At 35.9% G+C, this 15,570-nt stretch overlaps 1 protein-coding gene across 1 annotated transcript in view; it reads right to left on the reverse strand.

Annotated features, from left to right (window-relative positions):
- SCN7A (sodium voltage-gated channel alpha subunit 7) overlaps nucleotides 1–15,570 on the reverse strand; it is an 84,169-nt gene that overhangs the window by 12,842 nt on the left and 55,757 nt on the right. Inside the window, exons 15-19 of the mRNA XM_088829855.1 lie at nucleotides 13,824–14,261; nucleotides 8,185–8,287; nucleotides 5,115–5,269; nucleotides 2,638–2,811; nucleotides 853–960 (exon numbers count right to left, since the gene is read on the reverse strand). Of these exons, the coding sequence (XP_088685981.1) occupies nucleotides 853–960; nucleotides 2,638–2,811; nucleotides 5,115–5,269; nucleotides 8,185–8,287; nucleotides 13,824–14,261 (978 nt within the window). The remainder of the gene's footprint in view (nucleotides 1–852; nucleotides 961–2,637; nucleotides 2,812–5,114; nucleotides 5,270–8,184; nucleotides 8,288–13,823; nucleotides 14,262–15,570) is intronic.

Raw genomic sequence — 15,570 nt, forward strand, 5'->3', positions numbered from 1 at the left:
CACTTTCCGCTATAAGGGTGGTGTCATCTGCATATCTAAGGTTATTGATATTTCTCCTGGCAATCTTGATTCCAGCTTGTGCTTCTGCCAGCCCAGCGTTTCTCATGATGTATTCTGCATATAAGTTAAATAAGCAGAGTGCCAATATACAGCCTTGACGTACTCTTTTTTCTATTTGGAAGCAGTCTGTTGTTCCATGTCCAGTTCTAACTGTTGCTTCCTGACCTGCATACAGATTTTTCAAGAGGCAGGTCAGGTGGTCTAAACTAAAATAAAAATGTTGTTTTAGTTACATTTATTATCTAATTTGTGTGTGTTAGTATATTGTGTATACGTATTTCACTTTATTTAGGTATAATTTACAAAAAATGTGTAATTTAAGACATACAAGATGATGTCCAAATATACGTATAAAATGTGAAATGAGTCCCACGATCACACTAATTAACACATCTATCACCTCACATAGTTACCTTTCGGGATAAACGGTGAAAAACATTTAACTTGTACTCCCTTAGAAAATTTCAAGTATATAATGCAGTATTACTAACTGTAGTCATGATACTGTATACTAATTTCCCCAGAACTTATTCATTTTATAAATGAAAGCTTTGGATCCTTTGACCAACATCTCCCCATTTCCTTCACCCATAGCCCATGTTTTAATAGGCTATGTGTAGTTTATAGCCCTAGAATATTGTATGAAATCTTTCTGTCACTAAACTGAATGTGCATTGGAAATTTGGCTTTTGTATTAATAAAGACACAAATGAGAAGACAAAAAAGATGATTAATTTATGGATATTTATTAATCCCAAATAAAAACCTGTAGTTTAGAAACTTTTCTCTTACCTTCATTTTTTCAAATTGAGATAGAACTCTGAGTGCCCGAAGGAATTTAATGGAAACAAGTGGTTTTAGTTCTTCCCGAGATTTGCCTATTAAACTAAGACAGAACACCTGGATATATATAAATAAAAAATTGAAGAATTTAATTTTAAATTTAATGACAAAATCTGTAAATGAACATTTATTACAGAAAATTACAGTCAAAGCCTACTAAAGTTTTTTAAAGTATTCTAAAGCTATTTAAAAACTTTTGAAAAATTCAAAAGCATTTCTTGGTAAGAATAATAAATGTTATTGAGATAAAAATTGTGTATTTGAGATTCTTTATGGTCAAAGATTAATATTTACATTCATTTTTATTTTAAAATTAGATTAAGAATCAGTTTCATGATTATTTTCAATATAGTAATAATCCACAGTATATTCTTTAAAACAGAATTTAGAATATGTTTTCATATGAATTCAAATATATATATATAGCTAAGACAATATGCAAAATAGGATTTCAGAGAAGAGGCATCAAGGAGGAAAGGAATATTGTTAAGTTCAAATACTAATTACAAAAAAATAAGGATTCTAAGGTTATTTTTTTAAAGTAAACATACATGCATAAATATGATTCAATATTAATAAAAATGAATGCTGATTGGGCAAGGTGGTATAGTTATGATTAATTTTGTTGTACCTTCATTTTTCTATATTTTCAAGGTAATATAAATGAAAAAAATTTTTCTCTTTTACCCTATACTGAAGAGGCTCAAAGTGGGTTTCAAAGTAAGGATATCATTTATATATGCATGGAAGGATGCAGATACAAAAGGACGATAACCAAGAAACAGCAAGGTGGGTTGCAGGTAAGCATGGTATCATTGAAATAGAAGGTTAATTTGCAAGAATTAATTTAGAAAACAAAGGTCAGATATTATTAGTCATTATTTAGAGACTGGGAAGCTTCAATTATTGTTGATAGAATAGGGAAACATTTGTTCACTCAACAAAAATTAATGAGCACCTGCTATGTGACATGAATTGCTCTAGGCATATCGGGTAAGGAGAGAACAAAATTGAGAAAATAGTTTGGCTTAATGGAGCTTATTTTTCTTGTTATGTGGAGAACAGAATAAATGTGAGCAGTGGTGGAATCTACTGTAGTGATTCATGTGTTCTGGTACCTTGGATCAGTTTGCTACTGGTGAAGTTTACGATGGAAAAGTGCTCAGATGCTCAGTTGTGTGCAACTCTTTGTAATTCCATGGACTGTAGCCCTCCAGGCTCCTCTGTCCATGGGATTCTCCCGGCAAGAATCCTGGAGTGGGTAACCATTTCCTCCTCCAGGGGATCATCTCGACCCAAGAATCGAACTTGTGTCTCTTAAGTTTCCTGCATTCAGCAGGCGGATTCTTTACCACTAGGGCCATATGGGAAGCCCGAAGTTTATGTTAAGTGGTTTAATTTTAAATGTATGACTTAAAGGTAGAGCTAATATAATTTGAATATTTTATAATGATGATATTTTCAAAATATTGTTCAATAAGCCTGTTCTCTTAGCAGCAGGTTTATAGGCAATGATTAGAAAAATCCAGGAGTTAAGTGCTGAACTGTTAAAATTTTAAAATGGAAAGGATGGAGGTTAAACATTACATATAAAGAGATATGGGATATTGGTGACTGAGAATGTATAGAGAAAGGTAAAAGAACGATACGCATAAATCAAAAAGAAAGGCAGAGTAAGAGTAAAGAAGGAAGAGTAAAGAAATAGCCTTCAAAATTTTTCTTTAAAATACGTACGATAACAACCATGAAGTCTAGTTTGTACCAGCCATTAGTGAAATAGGCTTTAAAACCGTATGCCATCCACTTTAGAAGCATTTCCAGAATAAAGATGTAAGTGAAGATCATGTCAGCATATTCTAATAAGATTTTAATAGTCTTTCTCTGATCAATATATATATCTTCAAAAGCCTGTGGGTAAAATATTTAAAGATCAATGTACATGTAATTTCTAAAAACTCTTCTGGCAAAGTGGGGAATGAAATCCCATCTCCAGATGGTGACCACTGTCATAGACTGCAGTCTCAAGGGCTTGTGCACTTGGTTTGAGTTTATTCACACAATCCATATCCATTTTCTGATCCCATGCCTGTAGCAGACATTATTAATTGATTCCAGAACCTCTACTTATAGAGTCTGAACTTGACTTCATAATTGTTCTAAACATTAAACTGAAAACTCTATCAAATCAGTTATTCAAACTTAGATGGAATCTTTATTCATATCTGACCTGGTTCTTATCTCTTACAGTCATCTCACAGATACATGCCATTGTGAATAAAGGAGTAGAGATAAGCAAACAAAGAAAACCCCTAAACCTGTGTTTTCAGAAATCCGTACAGCTATTACAAGTCACAAAGCGTGTCAGACAAATCAGTGGAAATAAATGAATATGAAATAAGACTATAATGTTTTTCCAACGTTTCTCAGTTTTAATAGATCAACCTCAGTTTTACTGTGGAGGAAGCAAAGTCTGATAATGTCATTCAAATTAATTTCATAGTAATTTTTTAGCATTGGAAAAAGGCAATAAAGTATCAATAACCTCAGGCAGACTTGTTGCAAAGTGCAATGGAGGTCAAAGATTAAACATGGATGAAAATAATCATATGTAAAGAAAGGTGTGATTCTTGAAAACCTATTGCTAAATAAAAGTATATATAAAATAATAGAATTAACTGGCTCAATTGAACCAATTATAGACTAAAGTATCCTTTAAAACAGATTATAAATATCACCCAAAGTTATTCTAATGTACTATTAAATGGATTTACCTACTGAAAAGGTACATAATGCAAAATAATATAAAAAGATATGTAGAAGCCACTATTTCAATTAAAACATTAAAAAAAATAGGCAGTCTCGGGACTTTGCAGGTCGCTTAGTGGTAAAGAATCTGCCTACCAATATAGGGGATACAAGTTTGATCCCTGGTCCAGGAAGATCCCACATGGCACAGGACAGCTAAGCCCATGTGCCACAACTACTGAGCCCGAGCTCTAGAGCCCGTGCTTCACAACAAGAGAAGCTACCACAGTGCAGAGCCCGGGCACCTCAACGAAGAGTAGACCACACTCACAGCAACTGGAAAAGCCTTCGTGTAGCAGCAAAGAGCCAGTGCAGCCGTAAATTAAATAAATAAATAAATCTTTTTTAAAATAGGCAAAACCAATATATGGCAGTTGAAGCCCACCTACTGGCTACCCATGCGGAATGGGGAAGTAACTGTGAGAGGCCAGAGTGTGGTTCTGGAGCCCTGGTAGTGTTCTCCTTCTCAAGGCAAGTGATGGTTACGTGGATATATTCACTTGGTGAAAATCCTTTATGCTACACACTTATGATCTGTATGCTTTCTAGTATGTGTGCTAAATATCAATATAAAGTTTACTTTAAAAATATATGCAGTACAAAGTCTGTTTCCCAACCATCACACCATCTTCTCTGTTTCGTGTATCTCACAATTAACTATTTCTTGTGTATCAGTCTCTGATCTTCTGTAATCAGACACAAGCAAATATCAATATACATTCTATTTTTCTTCCTTTCCTACATAGAATGTAGCATGCTGTGTACTTTATTCTTTCTTTTTTTTTCAATTATTACCATATGTTGGGGAATTGTAATATCAACATGTAGACAGGTCTTTCTTTTTCTAGCTAACTGCATAGTATTCCACTGGATGACTGTACCATAGTGTATTTAAACAGTCACCTAATATGGATTCTTTTTGCTTTTCAATTTTTTGGTATTACAAAAAGTTCTTCAGTGCATAGTCTTGTAAATGCACTAAACACACGTGAAGATTCTAAGATAATTTCCCAGAATTAAGATAGTTGTGTCAATGAGTAAATATATTTGTAGTTCAAAGGTTCTTAAAATATATACAATATTTCTCTTTCCTTATGGAACTAGTGCCAAAGTACTAGCATAATATGTGCACATTATTAAACTTTATTAAAATAATAGGGCATTTATTAACATTCTTTTTCCTGCTATCATTCACATATTTTGAGATTATTTATTTAATATTGAACAAGGCATATACAGACTCTCTAAGAAATTGCAATGTATATCTTCCAAAACTAAAGTCATAGAATATAATATTTGGTACTATAATAAGTATTCTGGGGAAAAATAATTTGGCTTGGTGACATTATGAATTAATAGATGTATGATGCATTTTTTCTATAAAAATATCACATACGCTCACTTACCAGAGCACCTGTGCTAAGCAGAGTGACAAGGCCAACAAAACACTTAAAGCAACTGTTTTCTACTATTTTGCAGCAAGTTTTCCTCATGTTCTGCCAGATTTTTCCTTTCCTGGGGCCTCTACCGATTTGAGCAGATGAAGATCTTCGTTCATAAACTGTCAAGAATGAAACTATTAAGAACAAAAATCTAGAAATTCATGAAAAGTTAAACATTTCAAATGTTTTAACAATTATTTATTTACAGTATCTAATGTAGACATTTCTCTGACTTATAAACATTAGATTTATACCCCTACTGTAGTGACTACTGCAATCGCTGAGGGAAAAAAAGAAAAACTTGTGAGTTCCACAATAGTAAGGAAGGAAGGAAAAAACCTTGATGCTGAGAAAGACTGAGGGCAGGAGAAGGGGGCGACAGAGGATGAGATGGTTGGATGACATCACCAACTCAATGGACATGAATTTGAACAAACTCTAGGAGATAGTGAAGGACAGGGAAACCTGTTATGCTGAAGTCCATGGGGTTGCAATGCAACCCATGGGCACAAATCAGCGACCAAACAACAAGTAAGTAAGTGGATGTTAATCGTGTCCAATTCTTTGTAATCCCATAGACAGTAGCCCACACCAGGCTCCTCTGACCTGGAATTTCCCAGGCAAGAATATTGGAGTGGGTTGCCATTTCCTGTTCCAGGAACGAGATCTTCCAAACCAAGAGTTCAAACCCATATGTCTTGAATCTCCTACATTATCAGGGGGATTCTTACCTGGGGACCATAGCCAGAAAAAAGAAACTGTGAAAGGCACAGATGACTTAGAACATCCTCTTACCCTATTAGACAGAATCTGAGAATAGAAGATACCCCCATTCCTACAAAACAAACACACCCATACACACCATCTTCTGATTATTAGATTGTTTTGGTATAATGCCTGAAAATTCATTCTTTGAAGATTCACATGGCATAACAAGCATTTTCATTTAAATATACAAATATTCATGACATGTTAAGAGGTATAATGTCAATTAAGTAAATTACATTTATCCCAGTTCTTCAGTGGCATGGGACATGTATATTATCATATGTGAAACGAATCATCAGTCCAAGTTTGATGCATGATACAGGATGTTGGGGCTGGTGTACTGGGATGAACCAGAGGGATGGGATGGGGAGGGAGGTGGGAGGGGGGTTCAAGATGGGGAACATATGTACACACAAGGCAGATTCATGTCAATGTATGGCAAAACCAATACAATAATGTAAAGTAATTAGCCTCCAATTAAAATAAATAAATTAAAAAAAAAGAAATTTTGAATGAGACTATTTAAGGAGCTAAGCTTGGATTATGGAGTATTTTATGGGTAGGATACAGGTGTAATTCTATCTTCTGGTCAAGAGAGTTAGCATAAGGAAAACCTGAGGCTTGAAAAGGGTGTGATTAACTGATAAGAGAATGAAGCATGGAGGTGGGTGGAGTTTAAAGTCAATACATTTTAAAATTTTCCTTAGAGCCAATTTATAGATTCTTGGTCAGGAAAATATAGGAAATGTTTTCTCCCTGGTCTTGTATCATACAAGTCCTAGAACTCAGGCTACTGAGAGCAGATTCTTATTTTTGAGTATAGGAATTTGAACATTTAGGAATTGCCATTTTGATGATTTCAGTGATTTTAAATATTTAGAACCTATGGTTATTTGTCAGTCTTGATATGAGACTAATACACCTAATACAGACTAATACACAGTGGCTCAGTCATCTCTGACTCTTTGCAGCCCCATGGACTGTAGCCCAACAGGCTCCTCTGCCCATGGAATTTTCCAGGCAAGAATACTAGAGCAGTTTGCCATTTCCTACTCCAGGGGATCTTCCCTACTCAGGGATTGAACCTGCATCTCTTGTGTCTCCTGCACTGGCAGGTGGATTAGTTACCACTAGTGCCACCTGGGAAGCCCCTTTAGGAAACTAAACTATAAATTATAGAGAGGTGCATGTTACATATTTAATAACTTAGTCAATTGACCGAAGCCCTATATATTTCTTAATCAGTTCAGTTCAGTTGAGTGGCTCAGTCGTGTCCGACTCTTTGTGACCCCATGAATCACAGCACGCCAGGCCTCCTTGTCCATCACCAACTCCCGGAGTTCACTCAAACTCATGTCCATCGAGTCGGTGATGCCATCCAGCCATCTCATTCTCTGTCGTCCCCTTCTCCTCCCGCCCCCAATCCCTCCCAGCATCAAAGTCTTTTCCAGTGAGTCAACTCATCGCATGAGGTGGCCAAAGTATTGGAGTTTCAGCTTTAGCATCAGTCCTTCCAATGAACAACCAGGATTGATCTCCTTTAGAATACTTTGCCAACAAAGGTCTGTCTAGTCAAGGCTATGTTTTTTCCAGTGGTCATGTATGGATGTGAGAGTTGGACTGTGAAGAAAGCTGAGCGCCGAAGAATTGATGCTTTTGAACTGTGGTGCTGGAGAAGACTCTTGAGAGTCCCTTGAACTGCAAGGAGATCCAACCAGTCCATTCTAAAGGAGATATATTTCTTAATATTCATGGAGCTTTTAAAAATAAATGACTATTACATTTGTTTTTCTATGAGTATTTTAAATATTGACCCCATTCTATGAGGTATAAACACACACACACACTAATTTAATCTTTCTATTAATCCCATGAAATAAGTCTTATCCTTGTCCTCAATTTACATATTAGGAAATGAGTCAGAGGAGATTAAGTAAAAGCTAGTAAATGGTGGGCTGGGATCTGAACTCAGTATGTCTGATATCAGAACTAAAACTTTTAACTACTTCATGAGACCCCCTAGGAAGCAGGCCCTTTTCTCCATTCCAAACACTGACTTTTTCTTTGACATTTACTGTAAGTTTCTTCAGGATATATATGAGCATGAGTGCATGTGGACAAACACAAACATATTTGCATGTGTGTATTCCTTAGTCAAATTAATCAACTCTTTATAATTAAAAGTGTATTTAACAGTATTATTTAGGTTAAGAGAAATTTAGCCTAATGTTAATATAATGATTAAAAGAACTTATCTTCTTCTTACCATTTCTAAGATGCTTTGGCTTTTCATGTTCACAGACCGTTTCTTCTTCAGAGAGAACAATATCAACTGTACTACATTCAGATGAGCTCGACTGCTTTACTTTCTGAAAAGTAAGTCCCACCAAGAAAGTTGCCATTAAAGTTTCATTTACTCACTATAGCTTAAGTTTATTTCATTTTCAGAAAGAAGAAAAATTATCTACAGAAAAATTACTGTCAAAGTAAAAGACTTTATGCCAATTTCATGACTGATATTAAAATGCATGCAGAGACTTTCCTGGTGGTTAAGACTCTGAGCTTCAAGGCAGGGTGCAGGGGTTCGATCCCTGGTCAGGGAATTAAGATCCCACATGCCATGTGGCATGGACAAAAAGTAAAAACTAAATTAAAAATAAATTTTAAATGTATACATACCTCCAGGAGTCAAAATGTTTAAAGATATTTTAAAAATTAATTTGAGATAAAATAAGTTTCACATTAAAATGAACATATAGTGAATAACACTGTCGATCAACATGAGTTTGAGTGAACTCTGGGAGTTGGTGATGGACAGGGATGCCTAGCGTGCTGTGATTCATGGGGTCGCAAAGAGTCAGACACAACTGAGCGACTGAACTGAACTGAAAAGATGTATGCTCTGCTGCTGCTGCTAAGTTGCTTCAGTCGTGTCCAACTCTGTGCGACCCCAGAGATGGCAGCCCACTAGGCTCCCCGGTCCCTGAGATTCTCCAGGCAAGAACATTGGCTATCCCAAATTTCTGAAAAATCTAGTTAGAATATATAAAAAAATTATAAATATTTTGTTCTACCTCTTTGTCTTTTGCACAATAAATATCAAAGAAATAATATTAGCAAGTTTTGTTTGTTTTAAGCCATATATTGTCAATTTTAAGACATTATCAGCAGTTCAGTTCAGTTCAGTCGCTCAGTCATGTCCGACTCTTTGCGACACCATGAATCACAGCACGCCAGGCCTCCCTGTCCATCACCAACTCCCGGAGTTCACTCAAACTCATGTCCACAGAGTTGGTGATGCCATCCAGCCATCTCATTCTCGGTCGTCCCCTTCTCCTCCTGCCCCCAATTCCTCCCAGCATCAGAGTCTTTTCCAGTGAGTCAACTCGTCGCATGAGGTGGCCAAAGTATTGGAGTTTCAGCTTTGGCAGCAGTCCTTCCAATGAACACCCAGGATTGATCTCCCTTAGAATGGACTGGTTGGATCTCCTTGCGGTACAAGGGACTCTCAAGAGTCTTCTCCAACACCACAGTTCAAAAGCATCAATTCTTCGGCGATCAGCTTTCTTCACAGTCCAACTCTCACATCCATACATGACCACGGGAAAAACCATAGCCTTGACTAGACGGACCTTTGTTGGCAAAGTAATGTCTCTGCTTTTTAATATATTATCAAGGTTGATCATAACTTTCCTTCCAAGGAGTAAGCGTCTTTTAATTTCATAGCTGCAATCAGCATCTGCAGTGATTTTGGAGCCCCCAAAAATAAAGTCTGACACTGTTTCCACTGTTTTTCCATCTATTTCCCATGAAGTGATGGGACCAGATGCCATGATCTTTGTTTTCTGAATGTTGAGCTTCAAGCCAACCTTTTCACTCTCCTCTTTTACTTTCATCAAGAGGCTTTTGAGTTCCTCTTCACTTTCTGTCATAAGAGTAGTGTCATCTGCATATCTGAGATTATTGATATTTCTCCCAGCAATATTGATGCCAGCTTCTGCTTCTTCCAGCCCAGCGTTCCTCATGATGTACTCTGCATAAAAGTTAAATAAGCAAGGTGACAATATACAGCCTTGACACACTCCCTTTCCTATTTGGAACCAGTCTGTTGTTCCATGTAAAGTTCTGACTGTTGCTTCCTGACCTGCATACAGGTTTCTCAAGAGGCAGGTCAGGTGGTCTGGGATTCCCATCTCTTTCAGAATGTTCCACAGTTTACTGTGATCCACATAGTCAAAGGCTTTGGCATAGTCAATGAAGCAGAAATAGATGTTTTTCTGGAACTCTCTTGCTTTCTCCATGATCCAGCGGATGTTGGCAATTTGATCTCTGGTGCCTCTGCCTTTTCTAAAACCTGCTTGAACATCTGGGAGTTCACGGTTCACATATTGCTGAAGCCTGGCTTGGAGATTTTTGAGCATGACTTTACTAGCGTGTGAGATGAGTGCAATTGTGCGGTAGTTTGAGCATTCTTTGGCATTCCCTTTCTTTGGGATTGGAATGAAGACTGACCTTTTCCAGTCCTGTGGCCACTGCTGAGTTTTCCAGATTTGCTGGCATATTGAGTGCAGCACTTTCACAGCATCATCTTTCAAGATTTGAAATAGCTCAACTGGAATTCCATCACCACCACTAGCTTTGTTCCTAGTGATGCTTTCTCAGGCCCACTTCACTTCACATTCCAAGATGTCTGGCTCTAGGTCAGTGATCACGTTATCGTGACTATCTTGGTCATGAAGATCTTTTCTGTACAGTTCTTCTGTGTATTCTTGCCACCTCTTCTTAATATCTTCTGCTTCTGTTAGGTCCATGCCATTCCTGTCCTTTATCGAGCCCATCTTTGCATGAAATGTTCCCTTGGAATCTCTAATTTTCTTGAAGAGATCTCTTGTTTTTCCTATTCTGTTGTTTTCCTCTATTTCTTTGCATTGATCACTGAGGAAGGCTTTCTTATCTCTCCTTGCTATTCTTTGGAACTCTGCATTCAGATGCTTATATCTTTCCTTTTCTCCTTTGCTTTTCACTTCTCTTCTTTTCACAGCTATTTGTAAGGCCTCCTCAGACAGCCATTTTGCTTTTTTGCATTTCTTTTCCATAGGGATGGTCTTGGTCCCTGTCTCCTGTACAATGTCACGAGCCTCCGTCCAGAGTTCATCAGGCACTCTATCTATCAGATCTAGTCCCTTAAATCTATTCCTCACTTCCACTGTATAAGCATAAGCGATTTGATTTAGGTCATACCTGAATAGTCTAGTGGTTTTCCCTACTTTCTTCAATTTAAGTCTGAATTTGGCAATAAGGAGTTCATGATCTGAGCCATAGTCAGCTCCTGGTCTTGTTTTTGCTAACTGTATAGAGCTTCTCCATCTTTGGCTGCAAAGAATATAATCAATCTGATTTTGGTGTTGACCATCTGGTGATGTCCATGTGTAGAGTCTTCTCTTGTGTTGTTGGAAGAGGGTGTTTGTTATGACCAGTGCGTTCTCTTGACAAAACTCTATTAGCCTTTGCCCTGCTTCATTCTGTGCTCCAAGGCCAAATTTGCCTGTTACTCCAGGTGTAAGACATTATACTGCTCTATTAAAAACATAAAATATTCAGCAAGATATTGCTTTTAAATAAACAAAACTTTTAAAACGTTATTTGATTTCCCTTTGTATTCTCTTTATTATTGATAAAATTAAGGTATAGCAATGCATTGACTTGGGAGTAGACAATAAATTAATATTATGTAATATTCAAGCATACAATAATTAAAAATCATACATTATATATTTAAATGATTCATTAGAGTATTTAAAACCTTCACACATAAATTATTTGATATGATTTTCTCAAAACCCTGTATTTATTATTTTAAATTTATAAATAAATCAAAATTCAAAATTATAAATCATTTTAGTAGAAGATTACTTAGTGACCAATATATATAGCTATATTATGAAAAAAAGTTTCAAAATCTGATTTAAGTTTGATGCTATTTTTATGAAATTTATATAATTATATATTTGTTCTAAAAGATAAAAATTCAAGTACCAAAGAAACAAGAATATGAATCTCTGAATTATCATATCACTTGTAATTTTTATATTTTATTCTTTGCTTTTTTAGATGAACATCCTAAATACTCTTGGGCAACATAACCTGGAAAGTAATTAATTAAATATATAATGAAATATATAAATGATAAAATCCTCTTTGAGTAGTTAACCAATATAAAGAACCAAATAATTATGCAGCTTAAGTAACAACTTCTAAAACTTCAACATTTACAGTTATATTAAGTTCCATCTTTCCTATATATCTTCATATCTCAGACTTTTTAATGAGATTGACAAGAAGTTTTTCAGGACATTTCCACACAATGTATTGTGATAAATAGCAGTTTTACCCAGAAATGTATGGTAGCACATGCCTTATAATGTTGTTATAGTTTAAATAAAATCAGTGTGCAAGAGAAGAATGTTTTTCTTTTCCTAATAATGGTATTAATTAAAGGAAAATGGACCTGACAAGATTGGGTATGATCAGTTCAGTTCAATCACTCAGTCGTGTCCAACTCTTTGCAACCCCAGGAAGCACGCCAGGCCTTCCTGTCCATCACCAACTCCTGGAGTTCACTCAGACTCATGTCCATCGAGTCGGTGATGCCATCAGATTGGGTATGATAAAGAGTGAAAATGTTTCTCTGAAACAAAGATGCCTTTACCAGAAACTAGAAGGACTCTAGATAATTGAAACTTCATTTCTGTTAGAAGGCCAATTTGATAAGCTATTACACAGAGCAGCTGATAAGCCAGCAGAGGTCTGGGAGATAAGATGGTGCCAGAGACTTTGAGGATCTGGAAAAAGACATTATCTTCCCTGCCTCATGCCAGTGAATGAAATAAAACATTTCTTTAGTGAAGTTCAATGGAAGTGGCTCACACTGCAGATGTGATCACTGTAGATTAAATGGTACCTCCTACTAAGACATTGTGCTACTTGCAAATGAAGACAGTAAGACTGGATTCAGTAAGATATACATTTTTAAAGGTACGTGAATGGCAGTATCTGCCCTTCTTTAAAGGTAATCCTATTTTTTTTTTTTTTTCTTTTGGTTCCCTGGTGGCTCAGCAGTAAAGAATCTGCCTACAATGCAGAAGATGTGTGTTCGATCTCTGAGTCAGGAAGATCCCCTGGAGAAGGAAGTGGCAACCCACTCCGGGATTCTTGCCTGGAAAATCCCATAGACAGAGAAGATTGGTGTGTTATGGTCCATGAGGCCACAAAGGAGTTTGACACGACTTAGTGTCTAAACAACAACAACAAATTGTTTACATTTACAACTGATGTTTCTTTTACCCTTTGGTCTTTTAGTCCAACTCCATCATGTTGGACTAATTATGTTATAATATATGTTGCAGAAATAAACTGACAAGAATATTAAAATTTTAGCAAGCAGTAAAGTATCTGTATCTTAGCACTTTTCTAGTCCCATTTTATATTTTAAAGATGATAAAGCCTAGGAGAGTTTAGTGATTTCTCCAGTAATACGCATTAATTGTAAAAATCTAGGTTTCTTCAATATGCTTTTTATCACCCCATTATCTGAAGATATTATAATTATGTTATCTAATGTTTCCTAAGTGCTTCCATATTTTAGCATTATTCTATGCACTATTGAACTATTTTTCTTAATCATTCTATCTCTTCTGAGAAATAGATACAATTTTATCCTCATTCACAGATGAAGAAACTTAGGAAGTTTAAGAAACTGGATTAGGAGCAGAAAATCAGGAGAAGGAGTGCTGCAGCTAGGACTGAATGGGTAATCATCTAACTTTGGAGCTTCAGCATTGCTTCACTTCCTTGTCAACAGTGCCATCAATCAACAGTATGCAACCATGATGTTCAAAAACTTACCTCTTTGCTGCTCCCATCACCTGACTTGCTCTGAATCTCCTTATTGTCCGGATTTTCTACGTCAGATTCTTCTGAAGCAATCGGTACAGTTTCTGAGACACTGGGACTGGGGATCAGTGACTGACTCTCATTTTCGGTCACTGTGTTTTTCCCTGTGCCGCTGCTTTTTTCCTTATCCTTGAGGAAATCTTGGGTGTTGCTCAGTTCAGAGAGAGTATGGTCAGAAATACTCTCTTTAACATAGACATCACTTATATTGTCCATTGTTTCCTCTAGAACATTTTGTTTTTTGCATAATGTTTTAGAAAGCACATAATTTATTCCTTTTTTAATTCTTGCCATAGCACGCTGGAGATTTTTTGCTTCATCATTGTCTTCAGTTGTTGCAGGCTTGTATGAACCAAATGAGATGACCAACGCCAGAAACAGGTAAAGTATCTGAATGAGGAAGTAAATGACGCTAAATGCATCTCATTTTTTGTTTTCTTTCAAACAACAACAACAACAAATACTTTTAAAAAGCTGGCCTGCGATCTGAAAACGGCATACACACTATGATGCTCTTTGGGCTCTTCAGTTCTTACTCATCTACAGAGAATCAGTTGCTGTGTTAGGAATTTGGAGAGCCAGAAGGTTACAAATATCATTTGTTTCTCCTTTACAGATGAAAAACACAAAGCTTACAGATGCCAAGTATCAAAGATCCCAGAGGTTGAACTTAAGTCTGTCTTACTCCAGTTTGTTTTCTTTTCTACTAATCCAGGCAGAGCCTCCCAGGGTGAGAAAATCAATTGCTACTCCAGGTGGCTGAATTCACATCAACCTAACTCAGAAAGATATGTAATGACATCTTCATGGGTTCTGCAAATTCATGAGGACTCTCCTAGGGAGAGAGCTATCCCTAGTTTTGAAGTCCACATCTAATTTTCCTTGTGATGTGCAAGCACAGGGTTTGGGTAGGTTAGTTGATTCTCTGTGGTAATAAATTTGGTCAAATAAGAAAGAGATGAGTAATTGAATGATCACTCCTAATATATGCAAATTATTTTGAATTCGAAGATAGTGTATATTTCAACCTTTACCATCACTGAGAAATAAGATCAAGCTATGCCCAATTTCCAGAGAATTAGATTTTTATTTTGTTTATTTTTGTAGAGTATAAATTATAATTTTAGATTATAAAATTAGAGATAATTAGAGATACACTATTCTTTTAAAGTAATAATTTAGGCATTTTGTCCATTCTGGAAGTTTTCTCTCTTCTCTTCAAATATTTGAGCTTTTGGAAATTTAAATTACTTTATGCTTTACATATTATTATTAAAGGGAAAATACAGTAGAAATACTTACACTGACAATTTATGTGTACATAAAATAAAATAATTAAGTATATGAAGATCTGCAACATTCATTTGTTAAAATATCTTACAGAATTTTGGATCTGAAGAGACGAATTCTCAAACACTCTGATAACTGCTGAGTTTCTCATGCACATATACACCTAAAATATTATGAAGTACCCACCAAACTGTGTTCAATTCTAATGGATTACCTTTAAGTCTCAATAACCAAATCTTTTGATCTCTTAGGAATACAGAAAGCTCAAATAAGACTCACTTGCAGAAAAATAAAAATACTTTTGAAGATAATAAAGTCATAAAATAAATTATCTTAACTGCAACCATAGTTTGGTGTATAAAATAAAATGGAGGGTTTAACATTTGGCTCAGCATTGGAAATTTCTTAC

The sequence above is a fragment of the Moschus berezovskii genome, chromosome 2, assembly GCF_049115385.1.
Source record: "Moschus berezovskii isolate FMDL1 chromosome 2, NW_MosBer_1.0, whole genome shotgun sequence".
NCBI lineage: Eukaryota > Metazoa > Chordata > Mammalia > Artiodactyla > Moschidae > Moschus > Moschus berezovskii.